Raw genomic sequence first — 25,395 nt, forward strand, 5'->3', positions numbered from 1 at the left:
CAAGCCAATACAGGATAATATGTCCTCATAAGTCAATAAAATAATATACTCCAGCCCTAGCTCAGTGGGTAGAGCATCAACCTGCAGACTGAAGGGTTCTGGGTTCGATTCCAGCCAAGGGCACATGCCTGGGTTGCCGGCTCAATCCCCAGCGTAGGGCATACGGGAGGCAGCCAAGCAATGATTCTCTCCCATCATTGATGTTTCTATCTCTCTCCCTTCCTCTCTGAAAGAAATAAAAATATATTAAAATATATATATTAATATTATATATATTATATGCTATATAATAAAAGGGTCATATGCAAATAGACCAAAAGGCAGAACAACCAAACAACCAATGAAAGCATAATATGCTAATGATATGCTAAAGGCTGCTCAACCGCTCGCTATGACATGCACTGACCACCAAGGGACAGATGCTCTGACCGGTAGATTAGTTTGCTGCTGGGGTCCTCCTGTGGGAACTGAGCGAGATGGGCCGGACTCGCCCTGGAGCCCTACTGCGGTCCCTCCCCAGCTCGTGCACCAGTGGGGTCCCTCAGCCTGGCCTGTGCCCTCTCACAATCCGGGACCCCTCGGGGTATGTCAGAGAGCTGGTTTCAGCCTGATCCTGCAGGCCACTCCCCTTGGGAGGGCACCAGACACATAGCTCATGGATAGCGAGCGCTGCTGCAGCAGCATGAGCGGGACTGATGGGGCACGAGCCCGCGGCAGGCCCAGTAGGGCCAGGATGAGCTGGAGCGGCAGGTAGGAGCTGCAGGCAGCGTTGGGCAGCGGGTTTCGGTCCGATCCCTGCAGGCCACCCAGAGGGACCCCACCTGTGCACAAATTCGTGTACCGGAGTGTGTGTGCGTGTGTGTGTGTGTGTGTGTGTGTGTATTCCAAACCAATGATTTGGAATTAATTATAATTTAGATTAATTATACTATTATTCCAGGCAAAGAGGAGATGAAAGAAATTAAGTCCAAATTTAGTTAAAGTAGACCTTTCTACAAGGTGGTTCTCAGGAGAGTTGGTTTGGCCAGCCAACGGCTGATGTCCAGCTGCCAGTGCTAACTGACAGTCCCTTGTCACTAGAGCAAGATTCGAGTGGAACAAAGGCACCGGTGTTGGCGGGCAAGGTGGTCTCCTTCGTGGGCCGCCGCAGTTTTCATCACTGCTGGCATAGAGCAGCCTGGCCACCCTGAGGTCCTCACAGAACTATTCAGATCAGCAAAAAGTAGCCTTTTCCAGACTGAACACTCTCGGAAGACCTCACAGACTCTTGGAATTAAAGTTTAAATAAGTACATCATAGTCACTCCTCCACAACAATTTTGATGACATCATCCTAACACAACCCCATCATGTAAACAAGTTCACCCTTAGATCAAAACCACTTCACTTAAGCCATAACAAGTAAATGTGAAATCATAACAAACCAATATACAACCAGAGGAAATCCTGGCTAGCACAGCAAGGCAAGTAAGTCAATAAATAAGTAAAAGGAATAACTATTAGAAAGGAAAACATAAAATTACATACTACTAGGAATTAGACTTACTGATTTACACGTCTTTATCTTTCATATTCTCTATTTTCTTTGGTACCTTTTCTATTTAAATCTCAAAATAACGAATTCATTGCCACCTCCTGGATCATTCTTGTAGGATGGAGATGGCTCAACCTCACAGAAGCATTTTTTAAATCAAAGTGTATGAGTCCTCATTAGTTCAACAATTTTAACACTGAATTGATGAGGTTTTTGTTGTTGTTCATTTAGCTCAATGTGGTTGAATACTGTGTGCTATTCTGGGCCCACAAGGGGACAGAGCTATAAAAATGTGTGATGATTACAGAGTAAATTAAAAAATGTTCCCATTGAGTAAAAAAGCAAAGAGGCTAAGAGAGTAATTTTTTTTTAACTCTAAACCTGACATGATTTTATGGCAATTGTCCAAGAGTCCTTAAAAATTAAAAAAAAGTATACTCCAGTAAACATTCGCGACAGAGTTCCACCAAAGGGGAAAACTCGTTTTTCCTTTTGATGCCTTTTCCTGGCAGCAGTTCCCTGGGCAAGACACCGCACACACACACAAAGCAAGGCTGAGGAAAGTGTGCTCCCTGTGCTCCCAGCTCCAGCTCCTTCTCAAAATTTACAAGAAAAAACAAAAACAAAAACAAAAGCCCTGCTGTTTTGAGCCGGCCCTGACGTTGCCATGGATCCAAAGCAAACCCCTGCAGCTCTGCTCACGCTGGGCTGCCCTTCTGAGAGGGAGCAGCGATTCTGAAATGACTGGTTAGCAGCCAAATGGATTCATGGAATTTGGTGTGGTATAAAAATAATAAAACACGATACTCACAAAATACAGACACGCCATCACCATTGGCCGCATCGGGGGCCTCCTGGACTCAGAGTATTCTAAATTAGCCAGTGAGTGCATTCCACACTTCTGGACCCTCGCATGCTGGCGCAGAAAGAAATCTCTGTCCTGTTCTTTGCTTTGCTTTGTCTGCCTCCTCTCCCAGGAGTTCACCTGACAGGTCCAGGATCTATTGTTGTTGTTACTGTTGTTAATCTCACCTGAGGATATCGTTTCCATTGACTTTTAGAGAGAGTGGAAGGGAGGGGGGAAAACAGAGAGAGAAACATCGATGTAAGAGAGACACATTGATGGGTTGCCTCCCACCCCTGTCCCACCAGGGCCAGGACCTAGCCTGCAACCAAGGTATGTGCCCTTGACCGGAATTGAACCGCTGTCCTCGGGTCGACGCTCCAATCACTGGGCAAAACCGGGTAGGACAGGTCCAGGTTCTTTTGATAGACAAAAGTAGTACCTTTCATGATAACAATGGCCATTAACTGAGTGGATTAGGCACTTCACGCTCTATACATGTGCATATGCACACACGTGTACAAAATTTCATTTATTCCTCACCCCCCCACCCCCCCACCCCCGCCCAGTCCTCTGAAGGGTACCCGCTTTTCCACTTTCACTGAGGCTGAGACAGGTTAAGCCATTTGCTAACGATCTCTTCAGAGGCAGGATTTGAATCCAGCCCCTCGACTCCAGCCACAAGCCCGGACCCTTGGCCTCCTGCGGCTGGGAGCAGCCTTCTGTAGAACAGGAAAGACAATTGATTCTCGTTGCCTCCACACTAGCAATCACTACAACAGAAGCCTTTGTCCCTTCTCCCACGTCCCTCTAGGACACAGGCGTCCTTTTCTCTCAATGGGCTGGGGTCACTGTAACCAACCTCGTGAGCAGCTTGGTGGCGCATGGCAGTTCTTTGTGCGAGAGAACAATGTTGCTGCCCAAGGCCTTTCCTTCCTCCTGGAAAACTCAAACCGGAATGGCGCTTCCTGCCCCCTGAGCAGACCCCCGAGGCCGAGGTCTGCTTACTGAATTCAGCGGGGAAGGTTTGCGGGGGAGACGGAAGGTGGGCTGAGGCAGGAGAAGACCTTGGCAGAGGCGTTGTGCCCGCTGCCTGGATGGGGTAGGCACTCCTGCCTGGGAAGTGGGCCCTTTCCCCACCATGACCAATGCGGACCCCCCACCACACCCGGCCCAGCTCGGGGAGCCAACCCCTCAGTAGATCTTACCATTAGGCCTGCACGAGGTGCCTTTGGCATTGAGGCAACTGTGGCCGAGACGTGGGAGGGGCTGAGCCTGTCATCTCCTCCCAGGCATCCCCAGCTTTGCAGATGGGAATGCTGGGCATTTTCCCACAGTGCCATGAACACTGACCAAGCAGATGGCTCTTGACCACAGAGACAGCAAAGCCAGAGTCAGGCCGCTGTCACTCACCACAGACATCTCTGTTCCGAGGTCACACACAGCCAGGCAGTGATCGCTATCCAGCAACCAGCCTCTGTCGGTTCTGTCTCCCTAAGCTCTTTCATTATTTGGGAAATAGTACATATGCCTCTTCTCGGTGGGCCATGTACATTCACAATGTCTTATTACACCATGTGATATAGCACTACATAAGAAATATATATTTGGTCTTCATCATGGGTCCTAGCACAGCGCTTCTAAAACCTTGTAATTCCCTGGGTGACGGGGTGAGAGGAGCATCTTCTGTTATTCTCAATGAGCCCCTTTCAATCACTTTTGAAATGATGCCCATGAGGTGACTCTGTGGGCCCCTAGAGAGCTTGAGGGTGGGGTCTGGTCACCAGGGAAACCAACGTTGTGATTAGAGGGTTGGACCTTTCAGCCCCACCCCAGGCTCAGGGGTGAGTTACTCACCAATGGCCAGTGACTTAATCAATCATGCCGACGTATTGGGCCCTCCATAAAATCCCCAAAGGATGGGGTTCAGATAACTCCCAGGTGGGTGAACACATGGTGGAGGTGCTGGGAGAGTGGGGCCCACGGGGAGATCAGACGCTCCGCCGCCCCTTCCCCTGAACCTCACCCCACGCATCGCTTCCATTTGTCTGTTCCCAAGTTACAGTCTTTATGGTGAATCAATAATAGTAAGTAAACTGTTTTCCTGAGATCTGTGAGCTGTTCTAGCAAATTATTGAACCTGAGGGAACCCCCAATTTACAGGCAGGCAGTCAGAAGTACGTGTGGCTCGGCACTTGCAATTACGTCTGAAGTGGGGGCAGCCTTTGGGACTGAGCCCCTCACCTGTGGCGTCTGCATCAATTCCAGGTAGATGGTGTCGGAGTTGTATTGAGTTGTAGGACACCCGCTGATGAAGGAGAATTGGTTAATGTGAGGGGGAAAAAACCCACACATTTGGTGTTGAAAGTGTTCTGTTCATCAAAAACAAACAAAAAAAAGATCATAGTACATCAGTTTGGGGATTTTATATATTCAAAAAATGACTACTGACTTCAGACATCAGCACTACTGTTTTCCTCCATTTTGTTCCTGCTGCTAAGTTTACATTTTCCATATAGTATATTTTTAATGTTTTTCTTTTGAAATCATTTTAGACTAACAAATGAGTAGTAAAAAAAAAAAATAAATAAACCCTTTTATTTTTCTTGTTCACTAATGTATCAGTTTGGGTCCAGCAAGAGACAGAAACCACAGGGTAATTTAAACAGAGCAAGTTTAACGTAGAGAATCATGAAACTGGGACAGGACAGTAACTACACAGAGAAATCTAAAGGGCAGCCTATGGTTGAGGAAGAATAACCCAGGGAGAACAGACTTAGAAGGGGCACCCCTCCCCAAGCCTGGGGTTCATACCATGATGAAGCTTGCTGTCTGCCCAGGCCAGAGCTGGTCCACAGGTGGGGGCAGCAGGAACACTTGCGGGGGCAGGAAACCCCCACGGCCCTGAGTGTCCTGAATGTTACTGCCAGGCATGCCAAGAATGCCAGGCCCTTGCCAGGCTTCATCCAGGCTCAGGGCTGTTGCAGGGAGCAACCCTGAGAAAGGAGGACAAACGATGAGTTCATCACCACTTGGTGTGAAAGCAGCAAGACCCCCAGCTCAGCGTGCCCTCCTGGGACACGTGCCTCGTATGTGCACGCCCTCATCCAGGCCCATCTGCCTGACAGCCATGGACTAGGGGAACCACGGCCAACAGGGAGCTCTGGCTATGGTTCTTCTGTGAGTGAACTCTGACCCAGGAACCTCGTGCCTCCTGCCAGCATCTGGAAAACAAGAGCACGCCAACTGGTTAGTGTGAAGCAGGTGAAAGTGCAGCCCTTCACAGCTCTTGACTCAACCCTAGAGAGCACAGGTGAGCCAAGGCAGGGGGTGGGCGCACAGAGGGGGCTGGGGTGCTAGTGTGAATGTGAGCCTGGCCTTGCAGTGACCACATACCAGGAAAATCAAAAGAAACAACTTCCATGGCACAGGCATGCTGAGGCTGGAGGATGGACATGCAGAAAGAGTGCGGAACTGATGTGAGTGCAAGTTCTGGACTGTGCTGTGTCCATATCAGAAGAACCAGGGAGAAAGGGCCACTGGGCCCAGGCCAGGCTGCAAGGTCTCCAAGGGCTGCCCTCTCTGGACATGTGGCTGGGGCAGAGCACCACCAGGTGCTGTGAAGGACTGTGAAGGAGTGAGACAAAGCAAAACATGGAAGGAAACCCCTTCCCGCTTCTAACACCCTCACTACAAAACTTCACATCACTCACTGTAAGGAGTCCCAATCAGAGAGTCTAGTCCAGCCGTGGGCAAACTATGGCCCGGGGGCCAGATCCGGCCCATTTGAAATGAATAAAACTAAAAAAAAAAAGACCTTACCCTTTTATGTAATGATGTTTACTTTGAATTTATATTAGTTCACATAAAACACTCCATCCATGCTTTTGTTCCGGCCCTCCGGTCCAGTTTAAGAACCCATTGTGGCCCTCGAGTCAAAAAGTTTGCCCACCCCTGGTAGTCTATGAATACTGTGCAGGTGCTGCAGCAGAAACTCAGACCTGAGAGGTAATACACCCCTAGCAGCCCAGTCCACTCTTTGGCTACTCAGTGTCCATCAGTAAAATTTCACACACATGTGGACTCCCTTACAATAACTAAATAATTCTATTTTTCCCTAAAAAGACACAGCCATCTGTGACAAGTGAAGTTCTCCCTCAAATGAGAAGACGCACAGACCCACAGTCACGACACCCATCGCTATACTTGGTCCTCAAATTCAGCCATGGCTCCGCTGAAAACTCAGTCACCTAAAGATTAAACCAAAATGCTAACCTCCAACTACTTGTTTATAAAATAAAAATTGGGAGGAGAGAGGAAAATGGTTAGGAGATAAACACATGCATATAACAAGCAAAAAAATATACCAAGCGGCCACAGCCCTCATTTCTGTAACTGGTAGTGAGATGATGTAGTAACATCATGGTTTCCTTCATCAATTGTCCATTCTTTTGCTCCTTTGCCCTCAGATAGAACTTGTAGAACTTGCTCTGGGTACCTTAGTAGGTCAAGTGACCAAACCTTTCATTTCTGAAGGACCTGAGGCTTCAATAGTCTTGCTGTATTTTTTTATTTGTATTTTGTGGTGGTTGTTTTTCATTAACTGGTCATAAAAGTATTAAGAGATGCCCCAGTTGCCCAGGTGCCCTTGGGCACCATAGTCCTCCCAGCCTCCATTGTGTTGCAGTAACCAACCAACCCCCCCCCACCGCCCCCCCTACCTTTGGTAATTGGGATCAATCATTCAAGGCAGTAGAGTAGCCCTTTTTTTTTTTTGCCTGCTGGTTCCGAGGCATAAGGAGCACAAAGTGGCCAGGTGGCAATTTCAGCCTCCAATTCAGTGGGACCATTACTATGACACCAAGTGGAAGCATTCCCCTCTGGAGACTAAGATCTCCAAACCACCTCAAAGTTGCCAGGACAAGAAACAAAAATTCTGTAAGTAGCTTAGTCCATGTTCTAGTGAGAAGAGCATTCTGGCTGTGGGGACAGAGCACCACGTAACGGCCCCTAGTTCAGAGTGTCTGTTGTATCCGGTAATCCAGAATCCCTTTCAGGGCGTTGCCTCCTATCTGGCATCATAACTGACTCTTCAGGAAGCTATTCCACCTTTCAACCACTTCTGAGTTATGGGATGTGTGATAACACCACTCAGTTTCATGGGTATGAGCATACTGCTGCACTTCCTTTGCTTGAAGTGAGTTCCTTGACCACATGCAATGCTGTCCTGAATGCCTTTACAGTAGCTAAGACTTTAGTGAGGTCATGGATGCTGGTGCTTCCAGAAGCAGGATGGACAGGGAAGTCAAATCCGCACCCAGAATATATGTCCATTCCAGGGAGGACATATCTCTGTCCCTTCTATGATGGAAGAGGTCCAATGTAATCAACTTGCCACCAGGCATCTGGCTGGGCACCACAGGGCTCATCGCTGGTCTCAGCTGCTGGGAGCTCAAGGCCTGGTCAGCTTTGGTGGGTGGAAGGCCATGATGATGAGCACATGCACGCATCCATGCCTGCCACTTGATCACTTCACTCATGGACACAGTGAGCAACTCCTGAGCAGAGGCAGTAAGAGCTGGCTGAACAGAGCACTTGGGACAAGACATGTCTAGGCACTGTCCAGCTCTGACACAGGGTCGATCACTTTCCAGCTGATTATTCAGAGCCTTTTCTGCAGTGTGTGCCAGTGGATGGCTCTTCCAGAAGCCAAATTTCCAAATCTGTTCCATCCAAGTTGCTAATTACTAGTAGCCTTCCCTGAATTAATATACATCCATATACCAGCCACTTCTCACGCAAGACATAGTAGACAACCCAATGTGCACCTCGAAGTTCAGCCCCTGAGAGGACTTCCCTTTGCCACTGTTTGTAGGGCCCCCTTGAGTGGGGCCAAAGTGCTGCATCTGTCCACTTAGGGTGGGATCAGCATATCCTGCAGACCCGCCTGTAAACCGAGCTCACGTTTTTTCTTCCACAGTCAACTGGTTATAAGAAATAGGCTGGGTGTTCAGTTGGCGCACGGCCCAGAGCATCCTGGAGAAGGAGGCGGAAGGTGTTATGTGGGTGGACTTGCCAACAGGGAATCAGGAAGGACAAGGGAGGATTACATCCTATTTCAAAGAAAAGCCAGGAAACTGCCCCCATTTCCCCCACCGGTACTTCCAGGAACGTGGCCTAGAGTCAGCCACCACTCTCTAAGAGCCAGCCTGTACCCCTTTACCTTCAGTTTGTGATTAAAATTGCTTAAGAAAAAAAAAATAGGCTGGGGGTCCAGGCTGGGACAATTCAGGTTCCAAGGCTCACAGCCCCATGCTATTTATTTCCAGGCTACGCTTCTGGGTATTGAATAGACAAGAAGTTTCCGGTAACACAGATGACAACAGAACAACTGTGTCCACAGACATCTTTGTGTACTGGATCCGTCCGTGGCCACTGTGAACCTGAGTCAGAAGGGCCCTGATTCTGGGTCGAACATCTTTTTATTACTTCAAAGCCAACGTTTTTTGAATCATCACCTAAAGGAATGCATACCTTTTGGGTTTCTGCTTGGTGTCTCAGGTATGGTGCTGCTGAAGATGGTGGCGGGAGGCCGGGCCTGGCTTCCCTGTGGCTGGCTGTGGGCCTCAGTCCCACAGAAACTATACCTTTGCAGAACAGAGTAATTGGACAGGACGTGTCTGTGGCCCCGTCTGGCTCTGAAAGTCTGTGACTGTGCGCCCTGGGATGAACGAGAAGGCCTTGGAGAATGCCTGGCATGGGTCCTCAATCATATGGAACAAGGACTTTCCCCTAAATGAACCAAGTATCTGTTTTGTCCCTGCTAATGTTGAGCTCGGTGGCTTCGTGAGGCAGCCCTGCTTAGCTCAGGGTACAGATGTCCATGGGGCATCCTGCCAGCTAGTGGGGGCCAGGAGCGGGGAGCTGGAGACAGGAGAGGGCTCAGGGCCTCTCCACTGGAAACCAGCATGGTCCAGCCTGCACTTGGACGCTCCAAGTTCTTGGCTGAACATTTGTGTTGTTTGAATCCATTAATCTGTCTCTCTCTCCTCTCCCCACCACCAACCTTGCTTTTAGAAGATCATTAATATTCATGTGTAAATTTAAAATAGCACAAAAAGCTGACTCCCCATTTCCTGCCCTGCAGGCCGTTTTCTTCCTTGGCCCAAGTGCAGTCCCCGGGTGGCAGCTTGGTCAATGCAGCCCTGTGTGCAGGCCTGCCTGCCCCAGCCACCCCCACCCTGCCCTCGGCCCCCATTGGCTGCCTGGGCCTGCAATGGGACTGCACAAGGGACCCACGCCCAGAGGAAGGAATAAAAGGCCATCCCTCCCCACCATTCCTGCCACTCAGGACACTGCCGCCAGGAGGTGACCACGAAGAGCGAAGAGCCACCAAGATCACACGTGAGGGGGGAAAGCCTGCTCTTTGGGGGGCTGGGGTGGGGCAGGGATCCCAGAAGGTGGGTTGGAGCACTGGGTGGTAGTTCAGAAAGCCCCTTTAGGATAAGTGCAGCATTTCAAAGTGTGGATTTTACTACTGCGTTGTGGACATGACTGCCTCAAGCCTAGTCAGCTAGAGGTTCATTTTGCCAATGTTTTTATTACCATAAATTGGAGAAACCTCGGGTCTGGTGATTGCTGACATTCCCCCAGAAGTACTGCAAATATTGATTCTCTTCTCTTTGAAGAGGAGCGTTTTTGCTTCCGCAGGGCTGAGGATGGGCAGCCTGATGCTAGCTTAGCTCTCTCTGACAGATGAGTGTTTTCTCCCCTTGCTCCGGCCCCAGCCCTGGGCACGCACTGCTTCTCAGTGTTCCTGTTTCCCTCAAAGGGAAATGTCAGGGCCTCTGGACACCCACTCAGAAATTCCATGAAAACTGAGAGGTCTTTACAAGTGAATTAGAAATGGGGTCAAAGAAATCGGGGTTTATGGTGGGTTTAACTTTCATCAGTCTGATCATTTCTCAAGTAGGTAAGGCTCCTTCCTTAGGGGGAACCCTGACATCATGTGCGATGTGTTAAAGCCCAAAACTTCTCTTGTTTTCGACATAAAAAGATTAATATGGGAATAAGAGGCTAATTGAAGTAGGAGTAACATAGAACAAAGTGCAAAAGGAACATGGATATTTGATTTTCATTTCTCTTAAAAGATGAGCTTTGTACCATCAATTGTTTCTTAGTCAATGGGAATAATTTAACAGGGAAAATAAATTAATTAGCTTCTAGAATGGTTTTAAAGAAAATCACATTTTATGGAGTTTTAAAACATATGAAGTATATTTTCCATGCTTTTCTTTTTAGAAAAATCCCACTAGTCATACTTCACACACACAAAAATAATTTACCTTCCTCTTCCCCCAAACATCAAGAATTTTGAGAAGCATCCAGGATAATATAAAAGGTTGGGTTTTGTTTCTTTTTATTATTATTGATTTTAGAGAAAGAGAGAGGAAAGGGGAGGGGGACATTGATTTGTTGTTCCACTTATTTATGCATTCATTGGTTGATTCTTGTATGTGTCCTGATTGGGGATCAAACCCGCAACCTTGACATATTGGGACAACACTCTAACCAACTGAGGCTTGTTTTATTTCTTTTTTTAAAAAAAAAATCAGGTTTGAACAGGTACTTCTTTAGTTTACGGGCCGTGGTATAAGGCGCGTGTTGAGGGAAGCAGAAGGTTTCTGACTTTGGCAACTGCAGAGAAACACTTATGAGGGAATAAGCGGCCTTTCCCCCATTCGCTTGAGGCAGCACCTCCCTGGATCCTAAAGAAAGACCTGGTGTTGGCTACCGCTGCACTTGCCTGTTCCTGTAGCGGAACCAGCTTAACTGTATAACCTGATAATACATTTTTGTTTCTAGTAGGTCAAAGTACCTTTCACTGATCTTCTTTTTCAAAAAATGTGTGGAAATTCTACCATATTAATTTTTCCAGTAAAGGTTTTTTTTTATTAAAAAATGAGTTAAATTTACATATTAAAGGAAAGCAAATTCCTACATTTTGTGATCTTTAAAATCTTTTGAAAAGACCTACACTTTTCATGCTAAACGTATTCCTAGTAATACGTATGTGCTGCTGTGTGAATGGAATTCTCTTCCTGTCTTCCAACTGTTTATTGACAGAATATAAGACTACTACTGATGTTTGTACCCTCATTTGGCTCCTCGTCACCTTACTTCTTTCTTATTAATTCTAACAGCTTGCAGCACTGCTCTGCTCAGCTGCACTGTCACTGACTCGGGGCCCTGCCAGGGCAGAGGGTGCCCACGGTAGGAGGCAGGGATCCATCCTTCACTGCTCTGCCTTCATATTTTTAAAAGATTTTTAAACTGATTTTTAGAGATAGAGGAAGGGAGAGAGAGAAACATCAATGTGAGAGTGAAACAGGGATCGGCTGCCCTCTGCACACCCCCTACAGGGGATTGAGCCCTAAATCCAGGCATGTGCCCTGACCAGGAATTGAACTAGCAACCTTTCGATGCACGAGACGATGCCCAACCAACTGAACCAGATGAGCCAGGGCTGCCTTCATATTTTTGCTGGAGTTTCCCATTGGCCAAACCCAATCAGAAGCCAGAGGGCCTGGGAACTTGTCAAGGTAGCCAACAGGGGCAGAGAAAAGGGGCAAAGCGGGAAGAGTGGATCTAAAAGGTGGATGGGGCCGAAACCGGTTTGGCTCAGTGGATAGAGCGTCGGCCTGCGGACTGAAAGGTCCCAGGTTCGATTCCGGTCAAGGGCATGTACTTGGGTTGCAGGCACATCCCCAGTAGGAGATGTGCAGGAGGCAGCTGATCGATGTCTCTCTCTCATCGATGTTCCTAACTCTCTATCTCTCTCCCTTCCTCTCTGTAAAAAAATCAATAAAATATATTTTAAAAAATAAATAAATAAAATAAAATAAAAGGTGGATGGGAGACTGGTGACCACTGAGCCAGTTCTGAGCTTAGCATTGGAGGTGAGCCAAGGCTGGCCCAGCCCCCACTCTGGGTGGAGGTCTGTATAGGTAACATGTTAACTGTTCTCTGTGAAACAAGGCAAAAAGCATGAGAAGGCATCTTTCCTCTGTGGACCCCTAGGATGTCTGAGCTGGAGAAGGCCGTGGTGGCCCTCATTGATGTTTTCCATCAATATTCCGGGAAGGAGGGCGACAAGCACAAGCTGAAGAAATCCGAACTCAAGGAGCTCATCAACAATGAGCTTTCCCATTTTTTAGAGGTGAGTCTTTTAAAATCGACAGTTTATGCATTCTCCTCTCCACTTCTTTTTTTAAAAATTTTTTATTGACTTTTCTCCACGTCTAAAACCACCTGTGCACTTCCTCTCCGAGCAGACACGAAGGCGATTCCGGGTCTGTTTCAGGACTCCTAGGTTGCTTCTGGAAACTCGTTTGCACGATTGAACCCTCATTATGGAGGTTAGCTTAGCTGAGCCCTGTTGTCTTCATTTTCATTGGTTTTGTATGTAGTAGGAACATCAAGAAAAAACTGCTGTCTCAAAGGCAAAAGTACAGATTCCAAATAATGCTGACATTTCTCTGAAAAAATCTAAGGATTTACAGCAGTGATGGCAGAATGGATGGAAAATAGACTCCCGACTGATCATGGGCCATGTGCACATAAAGAAGACGTTAAAGATAAGTTTTTGTTTGGGGGGAAAAGCACTATTTTAGCTTTAGCTAGATGTTTAGCATCCTCCTAAGTCAGTGGTCGGCAAACTGCGACTCGGCAAACCGCGGCTCGCGAGCCACATGCGGCTCTTTGGCCCCTTGAGTGTGGCTCTTCCACAAAATGCCGACTTCTGTGCATGGGCCACGAAGTTTCAATCTCACTGTACGTGCGCGCCCGCACGTGGTATTTTATGGAAGAGCCACACTCAAGGGGCCAAAGAGCCGCGTGTGGCTCGCGAGCCGCAGTTTGCCGACCACGGACCTAAGTGATAAAGATGCCGTTCGCTGAGCGAATATTTACCGACCGCTCATTACGTTCACTACTGGGGAGACACAGGCCCAAGGACACGGCCTCTGCTTCGGAAGCACCCAGGCTGGCACATCCATGGAGGACCACAACCTACTGACTGAGGGCAGGAGGCCTGGGGGCTTGCAGGGGGCTTCATGGAATAAGAGACATTGGAGAGGACCCTAACTCAGGAAGCTGCATGAGGACTCCTGATGAGCCCTCCTCCCCCACACAGGTCCCACTCTGATCTGTGGTAAAAGAATGTCCAGACACCTCATGGAGGACTCACTTCCCTACCCACTAGCTCCTGCCCTTGGATCAGCACCCATCATCTCCATTGCACACCAGTCTTACACCCCCAAGGCAATGAACTGCAATCTGCCTGGTGCCTGACCTCCCCGTAGTACCCAGAACCAAGGTTCTGAAGTGACCAATCACACACAGGGAGAAGGCCAGCCAATATACCAGTGCACGGATGCCTGACCAGGAGCGAATTCTGGGGAAGACACCAGAGCATCCTGAGGGATGGTGATGGTAATAGGGAGGCACCATCCCAGCCAGCTGAGCCTCTCGGTGCAGGGCGAGCCCCAGGTTCCAGCATCAGGGCAGCACCCATTGTCTGCAGCTGGCTTGGTTCTCCCAACACTCCAAGACTCTGAATGGCACCATCGGAGCAGAGGAAGTGACTTGCAGGCTGCCTGGGTGGGGGTGGGGTGGTGGGGGGGCGTGGAGGAGGCATCCCCTAGTCTGATTCTGGGACTGATTTCTCAGGAAGTCAAATCCAATCGGCAGCTGCCTCACTCACATGTTCAATTATTCAGTCCCACCAATCCCGCCTTCTAACTTAATCGAAGTCCCAGTTACTTCTGTAAAAAGGATTGTTGTGAGGATGAAATGATAGTTTTTGTCAAGTGCTTAATATACAGTGAAAGTTCAAAAACCAGTTAACTGCTACTGATTTTAAAATCTTAACACGTGGTAACCACAATTTATAAAAGATAAGTAATTCAAGGTAAGTATGCCAAGGTATCATGAACGTTTGTTGGCCTGGCTTTATCAAGGTGATTTTGGTGAGGAGGCAAACCTAGAGTATAATTGAAATAATACCCTGCTGCCATCCACCTTCCAACCTATACAGGAGGTTCGCCCAACCCCCACTGGAATCTCAGTTTTTACATGTTTTATTTTTAAAAATATATATTTATTGATTTCAGAGAGGAAGGGAGAGGAAAAGAGAGAGAGAAACATCAATGATGAGAGAGAATCATTGAATGGCTGCCTCCTGCATGCCCCACACTGGGGATTGAGCCCGCAACCTGGGCATGTGCCCTGACTGGGAATCGAACCATGCCCTCATGGTTCAACCACTGTGCCACGTCGGCTGGGCTCAGTCTTTTACATGTTTTAGATTGAAGGCAGCCACGGAACATTACACCAGACTTCCTCAGGCCAACCTCTGCTGCACTGGGAATTGTTCTTCTGAACAACCTGCACTGATGCTCTTTTTCAGTGAAAATGCCACGTTCTCACATGGTTATGGCCCTGCACTGTGTTTGTTCCTCAGAGACTTTGTAAGACTATGCACTTGGCTTCTGTGTTGGGAAGAACTGTCAGAAAATGTTCCATGACACCTAGAAAGCAGCTCAAGTGGCAAAAAGAACACACAGAGTTCACAAATTTAGGGCATGCTAAAGAATTACTTCAACAACAACAACAAAAATTCAAAACATAAAAATCCATGGAAACCTTCATTGTGGGGACTGCTACACACAGAAACTGACAAATTTAGGGGGGCCAAAAGTTCTTTTTTTCTTTCAAGACGTTTTCCTATAATATACTCTGGCTGATCGATATGCTAGTCTTCTTTTTTTTAAGTATAGCGATAACAACCTGCAGGTTTTCAGATCTTGGTTGTTCCATTCAATCTTCACAAATAGCCCAGGTCCCACTGGACCTAACGTAAGATAGAGAAGGCACAGACCCCTGGACAACAGTCCTCTGGTCCCAGGAGAAATCTTCCTGGTTATTTTGCATTTTATATCTTAGGTTGTTTCTGATACAGATTTTTTAAAGCCAGACAACTTTTAATCATGTTTTGATGGCCTTATAAATGTCATTTAAAAACAAGCTGGGTGACTGATCTCTTGTAGGAAATCAAAGAGCAGGAGGCTGTGGACAAAGTCATGGAAACACTGGACAACGACGGAGATGGCGAATGTGACTTCCAGGAATTTGTGGCCTTCATCGCCATGGTTACCACAGCCTGCCACGAATTCTTTGAACACGAGTGACCTAGAGAAAGCAGCCGCGCTGTTCCCGTAATAGAGGCGAAGGTCACACAAGGAAGCAGAGAAAGGGCTTGCAGGCTAGTAGGAGCTGAGCTTTCCGGCTGTGTTCGTAGCAATTAGGAAGCTTCATTTGCTTTGTGAATGAAAAATTGAAAATCTCTTTCCAAGGGCCGTTTTTAATGGCCCCCATCATTACTTCTGCTATACTAGGCATACGTGTTAGCTGACTGGTCCCGGGGACTCCTGGCAATATCATGTAGGAAAGTCAATTCTCAGTCACAAAGCCTGCGCTATACAGAATCCTAACCCAGAAAACACACAAAACTGACTACCAAAAAGGATTCTGGACATTTGTGGTTTCCTTAAGTCACCACTTCATTTGAAACCACAAAGCTCTATCCAACCTTTGAAAAGGCTGCCATTTCTTAAATTTGTCCATCATCAGTGCCAATGGAGCCTAACGTAGTTAGATGGTGTGAAAATAGGTCATGGTCTCATTTAGGTCCCTTTTGCTGTGGTGAGCGGTGATTACTGAGTAGATATTTCATGCTAACAGTGCTAAATGGGAAAACGTGTCTCATAAACCAACAAGTACTGAAACCTTAACTCTAATCAACACTGAGAAGCAAAATTCTACCTGCCGTGGAATTCTCCTGATAGGCTCACACTTCGCTGGATCTGTGGGACGGGCGTTTTGCAGGAGGATGGGCAGGTCCAGGACCAAGGTTTCAGGCCAGCTTCTGCGGAGATGAGTGCACTGCAAGTAACTTAGCCTCTCCAGCCTCCTCTCCTGTCTGTGCGATGATGGGTTACTACTGATGTGTCTGGTCTGTTGGTGAATGTCACTCCTAACTTGTCTGTGCTGTTGGCAAAGTCAGTGTACTTGGAAAGCCGAACTTTATGCTCCTGTGTCTACGAATTCAAATAAATCAAGTTTCAAATAATCGTTACAAATACTAAAAATCACTTCCAGGAAAATTCACATTAATCTTTTCCTGTTCTGTTTTATTTAAAGACACAGACTTCATAAAACCATCGATTGCTTGTATTTGCATTTAATAAAAGAGCACTGTGTTAAGTCTCCGTAGCCGTTAAACATGAAATAAAAACGAAATACCTGCAAAATGGGAAGAGGAGTAAAGTCGAGGGGGCCTGGCTTTCCTCACGGCTGCAGATAGCGCGTTCACCAAGGCCAGGGCGGGTGCACCGGTGGGCACGGGAGACGCGGACCTTAGGAAGGCGGCGGGGCGCGGAGGGGCGGGGAAAAAACACCTGGGACCACCTTCCCTGGACCAATCGCCACGAAGGGGAGCTGCGATTGGTCCTGCCCAACAGGAACAGGTGGGCTGTGGCGCTCGGGGCTGGCGCTGAGTTAAGGTCTTCGGTCCCGCTCCGCCGCTGGCTCAGCTACGCCCCCCACCCCAGGCCGGGGTCCCCGTGGTCTCCTTGCCGGAGCCTGGGGGCGCGGGCGGGGTGTTCGTCTCTGTTCTGGCGAGTTTGTTCCCGCGGGGTCACCCTCCAGGATCCTCGGTCTTGCCCGCGGACCCAGTAGAGAAAGTTGGGTGGTGGCTGCCGTTTCAGAAGCCCCTCGGGAGTGTTGCCTGCTCGCTGGACTGGGCCAGCTGCCCCTCCGGGGTGACCCCAGCTGCCCCTCCGGAGAGACCCCAGCCGTCCCGCAGGGCCCCCCAGACAGCCTCCGGCCGAACAGGTGGAGCAGTGTCCACACCCCAGGGAAACGCGAAGCCTGCGGTGGAGGAGCCCCTCGCACGGGACGCAGCCAGGGGAGGGCTGGAGGCACCGCAGGAACTGAGGGCCCCCAAGGCTGGGAGGGCTGCAGGTCAGGGGCCAAAGGAAGTCGGCCTTATCCCCAGGGGCGTGGGACCCTTTTGTTGAACAGAGGATCCCATTTGTTGGTCCTGCACTGACAAGTGCTGTCAAAGCGTCTGAGCCCTGCAGGGGGCGTTCCTGGGCTTTCCAGCAGAGGCGGCAACAGCAGGGGGTCTCTGGAAAGATGGGGTCGGGAGTGAAGAGACTTGGGCCAGTCTGGAAGCTGCTCAGGAGGACCCCAGTGTGAGTGGACGTCCGGGGCACCATCCGCCGCTCCAGACGGGTCAACCTGGGAGGACCACGGGCCCACGCTCAGGTCCACTCTGCTGTTGCTGCCTTGAAATATTTGGTAACTATGGACGAGGGGCCTGGCGTTTTCGTTGTGCGTTGGGCCCTGCAGATTATGCACCCCGTCCCAGGCCATGGTGGGACACAGGAAGGGGAGCAGGCTGGGGAGGCCCAGAGTGAGTCTGTCGGACTCAGCCCGAGGGCAAGCATAGATACACCCTGTGCACGGAGGGGTCAGGGAGAGGGAGGTGGGTGGTGGGTTGGCTCTGAGCTGTAGTGTGTGGGGTGTCTGTGCCTGGCCAGCTTGCCTTCAGACCGCGTCTCTACACTTGCTTTCATCACCAGAGGACAGCCCTGCTGCTTTAGCCAGAAATTGAGTAGGTCCTTCCTGGTACCTCCCTTGTCCTCATTGATCCCAAGAATCCCAAGATGACTCGGTTCCCAGATGACACCCTGCTTCCTAAGCAGAGGAAAGACCTGGAGTGTACCGGCCGCCAAGGGGCCTGCCAGGTGCAGCTGCTGTGTTTGCCTTCTGACCCCACATCCAGGGGATGATGTACCTTTACCCCAGGAAGAGACTTCCTCTGCACCGCACAGCCATCCTCAGGGACTCCTGGGGGCTTCCCGGCACAAACTCTGGTGAGCTCCAGGTTGTCAATGTCCATCCTCCTCCTCTGACCTGTCCTCAGCTGAGAGGGACCTGCTCTCACCGAGAGGCATTGTCTGGTTCCATGAATGGGTGGTGATGGTCCCCACATGGCTTGCTGGGCGCTGCCTCAGACATCTCTAGGGGGAATCAGGTCCCTATAGAGGGAACTCTGCATTTAAAATGATCTCTATTGTCCCATCATGACCCAGCTCAGCCACACAGAATTCCCTGTGCCCCATCAGTTATCATTTTAATCCACAAGATAGGGCCAAAGTAGCCCAGAGATTGTCCCTGACAGCCACATTAAGGCTCTCAGGCTAGAGACGGAGACCAAGCAGAGGATCCCATTTGTTGGTCCTGCACTGACAAGTGCTGTCCAAGGTCTGAGGCTTGCAGGGAGCCCGCCTCCACTCAACCATGTGGACCATCCCAGCATGTACTGCTGTCCCTGCTCCAAGTCTGGGCAACACAGTTGTCAGACTTTCCTGCCACTAAGAGGAGGCATCCTCATCTCTTTATCATGAAGGGGGAACATGTGGCCTGGGGTCTCCACAGAGAGCTCCCAGCACGCACAGGGACTTCAGGAAGGCCCTGGATTCCTGAGGCCTGGGCCATTCTTCCCTCTTCCACCCTGGCCCTGCCCCAGGGAACAATGGGGGAGGGGTATTTTGGTTGGGCAGGCCAGGGCTCCACCTGCCCCTTGTCTTCTCTGGCCCTGGAGTCTCCCAGGGGCCTCTACCAGCTGGCCCTCACGCACAATTGTAGATCATCACCTCCACAGGATTGGTCCTAAGCAGACCATGTCTCCCGCAGCCACCAAAGAAAGTACATTTTCTCCCAAGTCACCTGGGGCCCCACTCTGGATGTCTTCCTTGTGGGCAGTTTATATCCCAGGACACCCCTGCAGCTCCACCCTGCAAGACCCCACCCTCGTCTCCAACGCAAGAGGGGCCCTTCAACTCTCACACAGCAGCTGAGGCCCTGGAAACAGTTTGACAACTCTTCCCAGGAAGCTCTGTCCCATGAGGCTCCTGGGTTTGATTGCTGTTGTTTCAGAGTTTTTATTTATTTTTAGTTCAAATTTATCAGATTCAAATTCAGTAAAAAAGTTTTGATGAACACAAAAGGTTAAAATTAGGGGTTTAGATGACAATCACATGAGCCCCAGTAGCCAATTTACCTGTGCAATTTCTTATTGGTTGCACACTGTTGAGATTTTCTTGATCAGGATGTTTAATTTTGGAGATTTCATCCCTCTCTGACCCAGACATAACTTGGGTTCGTATCATTGCTTATCTGGCCAGATGAGATTCTGGCACAACCTTTTCCCTCTGTTTGATGAGAAAAGGAGTGGCTTCTTAAAAGAGTGTGAAAAATAAACATCATTCAATCAAGTTGGCAGGAGGCAAAGCAGGGAGGGTTGGGCACAGGCTGGACATGGGGTAGAGCCTAGGCTGAGGCCAGCAACCTCAAGAACAAAGCCCAGTGCCCCCAGGCTCTCTTGAAGACCCCCTCACCCCAACCCCCGCATTGAACATGCAGTCCCTGGAAACCTTTCACACAGTGAAGACTGCCCCTGAAATTTTCCCCTCTGAGGGGCTGGGGATAGACACTGGGGAGGAAATGCTGAGTCACATGGGCCCCACAGCTCCTTCCACACAAAACTCTACTGGGGGCCTGTTAAATATCCCAAGTGACAGGTCTCCCAGATCTGGGATGGGGCCGTGTCTGGCTGGTGACTGTTTTAACAAGAACTCGGGTGATTCTCATCCTCAGGAAGTTAGGAAGCACTGGGTTGGTAAGGCAGAACTGTCTGCCTATATGGTCCTTACAGAGGAATTGTGCCCGCCCTCTCACTTGATTAGACTTTGTGCAAGGCATTGGGTAGGGAAGACCTCACCATCTTGGGGACCCCTGAGCAGGGACATCACAATTTATATAGTCTTATAATTACCTTTTACCAGTACTGTTTTTTTCATGTGAATTGAAATTACCATCTGAAATCACTTGCTTTCAGCCCGAAGAACTTTAGTATTTCTGATAATGTAGGTCATCTAGGAACAAATCCAATCTTTTTACCCAAGAATGTATTATGCCTCCACTTTTGAAAGATAGCTTTGCTGGATATACAAGTCTTAGTTGAGGTTTTTTTTTTCTCTGAGTTCTTTGAGTATGTTATCCCCCTGCCTTCTGGCTTCCATTATTGCTGGTAAGAATTCAGCTGTCGATTTACTGGAGTTCTCTTGCAAGTGATAAGTTGTTTCTCTCTTGCTAGACCCAGGCATCTCTGAGTGACACCCCTGCTTTAGGAGCTGAACCCCCCTAAAGTGGAGTGGGGGGCAGTAGCCAGAGGTCTTCTCAGTCTGCATCTCCTGGAATGGCACCACCAACTTAAGAGCTGGACAAGGTCAGTTAGAGCCCCTGTATTCTCGGTGACACTTCATCCAAGGTAGAGGCTGCATTCCATGAGTAGAGGCTGGATGGAAGAGATCTTCTGAGATCAGTCTTGGTTCAGATAACAGATTCTTGGTTTTCTTACTGAACTTTCATGCAAAGATGTTTTTCATTTGCTGTATGCCTTTAGCACCATTTCCAAAGGCTTTAAGTAGTTGGCTTTTTAACAGTGATTTTCACCTGTTATTCTGAATAGCATGTTCACCGAGCTTCTCAGGCTGTCGTGCCAGAAACTGATCTTGCCCTACTTTTTAATGTAAAGTAAGTGCTAAACACTGCTCATCTTTTAACTTGTGCTGCACTGTGTCAGCATGCAACAACAGCTGATAGGGGGCTTCATTCTCCTGCTCTCCATCTGCAGCCTATGGCAGCATCTGGATGTACCCACCTGGAAGCCCAGCTCACTGTTGCTGGGAGTGGCAATGCATCTCCCCTCAAAGCTTCATCTGGTCCCTCATTATCCTTTTTCAACTTCTGCTTTTAAGCAGTACCTGTAATGATCATTCATTTGGCCTTTTCAGTCACTTGGAGAGTCTGGGGAACGAGGTACCCTATACTTAATTGGCACTTAGAATTAGTAATAACCTCTCAGTTTCTCACTTTACACTGCCCTTGGAAAACTCCACAAGGTTCTTCCTAAACATTTCACAGACTCATGTAAATAGGTTTCCTCATTAAACTCTGAAAGACAGCGCTGGATGCAGGAAACCGGGGCAGTGAGCACCCAGAGCTTCAAGCCTGGCATGAACTCTTACCCCCACTCCACCTATAGGAAGGAAACCTGAGGCAGGAATTGTAACTGCAGATGTGCACACACATCTGGGAGGAGGTTCACTGCAGCACTGTTGAAAGAACTATGATGGACAACAGCAATTGAGCAAAAGCTACCTTTAGTCATGACACACCTGTACAATCATTAAAACATGTAAAAGAATATATGTAACAGATTAAAAAGTCTGTAATTTATTAAGTACAAAAGCTGATTATAAAAGTATACGATTCTAATTTTGTAAAATATTTTAAAAGGAAAAAAATCCCCAAAAGGATTTACGTCAAATACTAATGCTGCTATATTACTCAGAGGTAGGATTATAGATTTTCTTCTTTACACTTTAATGTGCTTTGTAGATTTTATGCTGTAAGCATAAATGTTTTTATATTCAGAAAAAAGTAATGCACAATAAAATCCATCCTATTTGGGATCATTTAAAAAACCTTTTCACACATTTCAAAATGCAGAATTACAAAATCAATAACTTTTATTAACATTATGATATAAAAAATTTTAGTGTGATATACAGAATTCCCAGAGAGTAATCTTAAAACATTTTAATGTGCTTCTTAAAGTCTTAATTTACAAGACACCTTGTTTTACTGACACTGATCTTTCAATACAAAAATTTTACAATATTTGCTACAAAACTACAACATTAAGATTAGGGTTAGGTAGTTCTTTCCCCTGCCGGCCATTCTATTATAAGGAATATTTGTTATCTGTACGTCAAACAATAAGTTACACAGACTATGTACATAATTACAATAGATATTACAATTTCAGTATGTTGGAACATAACTAACTGCAGTCCACCACAACAGGCAAACAGAGCTACAATGCACCTGCTATTGGTAGCCAAATAAGAGTAAAATGTGAGAGTTAGCCTAGTTAGCCAGACCTATTTGGTGGAGAATTTTAAATGGTAGAGAATTAATAACAGCTTTGTTAGGCACTGATTCAGGCTAATTCCAGAAAAACCTGGTTGTTTCTATGAAGCATGCATGATCCATAAACTTTCCCATCCACAGTTCCTCCCAAAACCCAACAACTTCATAACATACTCTTTATTAGCTATATAAAAATACTCTATGTCTTAGATTTGAGCTTCACTTCAAATTTTTAGAAGTTTCTAAAGGATTTTATATTCCCTTTGATTTAGGTTTACTATACTATCACTCCGTTTAGTCATAACTGAATATGGTTTGGCCAAATTTAATAGGCATACAACTCAAAATGTGAAAGCCAGGTTGAGGGTAACCAGGCCCACCTTCATCATGCGGTAAGGCTCTCCCCAGAGCTCAACTGAACTGAGGATGTGAAAACCTCAGACACTGTCATCAATGCTTCCAAATCTGTTAATTTGGGATGAAAATAACTTCCATGTATTGAGAAGAATTTACATTGTGACGTTATGAAAACAAGCGTTTAACTAAACAGCATTAAGTTACAAACCTAGGAAAGTGGTTTAAAACTAAATGCTGGTTTATCTTTCCGAAACAGAGTATCTACCTTGACAGACCCAAATGCACTTACTGAACATTATGGACAATGTGTGCAGACAATCGGACACACCTGTTTCAATAAACTGGGAGAGAGGAAGCACCTTGTAACTAGAGTGCCTGGTTTCGGGCCCAAGAGCCAGGGTAGGAGTGGGCAGGTCTTGCTGCCCTTCCCATCAGCCTCTTTGGGCTCTGTTCCTCCCTGTGAATTAGTTGTACTGGGGCCTCAAGTCCTTTCTAGCTTAAATTCTACATATAAACTTGTCATTTGAAGTGGGAATAAATAATTGAATTTTTTAAATCAAGAACTATATTTTTAGTCTAAAAAGTGCAAACTTGCAATACAGTAGAGAACAAATTGCACACCTGCAATTCCTCATGATACCCATGGCCAGGCCTTTCGTTTCCTTTCCCAGTCACCCTAACTGTTAAAATACTGACATTTATATTTTTGTAAATGTCCTTGAAGATTAAAATATTCCTTCAAATAATTCAGGAAGTGGCTTCTCAAATAAGACTTGGGGAACTTTGAGACGAATCTCTAAAAGTAGGGCAAGGGGTGCAGTATTCCGTGATGACTGAAGACACACTGCAGTGTCTTCACATGTTCTAACACCTTCACATGGTTCCAACCCCTGGAAGCCTCACATTGGACAGAACCCTGGAGCTGGTGAGAGGTGCTCACATGTTGTAGGCAACATAGATTGGATCCAGCTGGTCAGCCAGGAAGCCATCACGCAAGTGCATGCGTTGCTTCTCACCCCGAGAGTTGATGGGGATCACGCCTGGGTCGACAATAACCACCACACCGACGACCAGGTGATGCTCCTCCAGCACCACATTTGTCACCAGGGCCACTAGGTCCAGTGCGTCCTGCTCCAGCCCATCCAGCTCCACCACCACAACCAGCAGGTTGGTCCAGGTGAACACGGCACTGCAGGGAGAAGACAGATGGCATCACAGGGCATGGACATCAGCTTCTGACGACCAACAGATACATGGGAAATGATGCCAAACAGAGGAGAGTAAAAATACAAGTATATTTATTGACACTGCGCTGCTGCTGAACATCGTTCGCAATTGAAAGGCTAGGCTAAACGTGCTGTCTAGGACTATCTATTCTAATCAAAGTTCTTGCTAAAAATTAGAAGCATTCATTATTTGATGTTGAAAGCTGAGCCTCTCCCAATGCAACTCCCTACAAAGTGAAGAAATTATGAATCACAACCATTTAAATGAGAAAATTCACATTAAAAGCAGAAACACCAGGAAAACTGTGAGACCTCACACTTTGCCTGTTCATTCAGGGTCAAACGCTTGGTTTAAAACTGACTAGGAAAAAAGGAAAGCCCAAGCAAAACCAAAGGGCTGCACAAGGGGTCTCTGGTGCGTGTTTCCTAGAGCAGGTCTGGAGAGCCCAGGGCCAGCTCTAGGAGAGGAGGCTTTGCCAGCATGTGCCTGTAATCAAGGTCTGCTGGAAACGTGACCAGGCAGATGGCCCTCAGTCCCTGGCTCTGCCCAGATGAGGGCCTGGGTGGGACTTGCCCTCCCCTGGGTTCTTACCACTCGGCGATGCTCCTGTGTGCTCGGATCACAGATGTCTCGATGTCGATGGGGTGGTACCGCATGCCTCTCAGCTCCAGTGTTTCATCCAGAGACCCAACCACATAGAGTGCGTCATGTCGCTCTATGAAGGGCACAGTTTGCATACCTCAGAAAGGCACAGTGCAATCTGGGCACCCTACACACATCTGTGTCAGCCTGAGTCAGGCTCTCTGGAACAGGGAGCTCACTATTCCAACATCACTTGAAAACCAAGCCTCCAAATGGGTAAGGTGTGCAGCAGAGCCTGATAAAGGTGCTGTCCATCCCCTTGATTCCAAAGAACTACGTCAATGTATGAATATATTTTTAAAATAATATTTACTTTTTCTGGAAACAAAATAGCATCTACAGGGGCTACCAAAAGTTCTGACTTGATTTGGCTGGCCTGCTGGGGCCTAAGGACTTTGCAGTTATGACGGGTCGTGTGTGGGGAGGGTGCTACCCACAGCTGGTGAAACATGCAGGTGGCTCTGCCTAGGGCTCTGCCTCGGGGAGGACTTGACAGCATTACCAACCATCCCACAAATTCAGCAGAGGCCGAGGGTCCAAGAACAGTGAGGATGGTCACAAAGGGAAAAATAGTAATTTTCAGAGAACACCACTGCCAGAGCTCATCCTTTACCCCACACCCAAAGATACAAGCTCCTTGCAAGGGGTGTGGTGAGTCAGCAGGA

The 25,395-nt window shown here is 47.8% G+C and overlaps 2 protein-coding genes across 3 annotated transcripts in view; one reads left to right on the forward strand and one right to left on the reverse strand.

The window, feature by feature from the left end:
• The first annotated feature begins 9,674 nt into the window (after positions 1-9,674).
• Positions 9,675-16,707, forward strand: S100B (S100 calcium binding protein B). Of its 2 annotated transcripts, none has more exons than XM_006758764.2 (3): positions 9,675-9,781; positions 12,458-12,596; positions 15,487-16,707. In XM_006758764.2, exons 2-3 carry the CDS (start codon positions 12,459-12,461, stop codon positions 15,625-15,627), a joined length of 279 nt encoding a protein of 92 aa, XP_006758827.1. In that variant the 5' UTR covers positions 9,675-9,781; position 12,458; the 3' UTR covers positions 15,628-16,707. The 2 variants fall into 2 exon arrangements, with proteins under 2 accessions (XP_006758827.1, XP_015416171.1); XM_015560685.1 differs by lacking the exon at positions 9,675-9,781 and adding an exon at positions 10,740-10,778.
• Positions 16,708-22,076: 5,369 nt separating this feature from the next.
• DIP2A (disco interacting protein 2 homolog A) overlaps positions 22,077-25,395 on the reverse strand; it is a 71,628-nt gene continuing 68,309 nt past the window's right edge. Inside the window, exons 37-38 of the mRNA XM_015560686.1 lie at positions 24,680-24,803; positions 22,077-24,050 (exon numbers count right to left, since the gene is read on the reverse strand). Of these exons, the coding sequence (XP_015416172.1) occupies positions 23,798-24,050; positions 24,680-24,803 (377 nt within the window). The 3' untranslated portion in view covers positions 22,077-23,797. The remainder of the gene's footprint in view (positions 24,051-24,679; positions 24,804-25,395) is intronic.

This window comes from Myotis davidii, unplaced genomic scaffold (genome assembly GCF_000327345.1).
Source record: "Myotis davidii unplaced genomic scaffold, ASM32734v1 scaffold175, whole genome shotgun sequence".
Lineage (NCBI taxonomy): Eukaryota > Metazoa > Chordata > Mammalia > Chiroptera > Vespertilionidae > Myotis > Myotis davidii.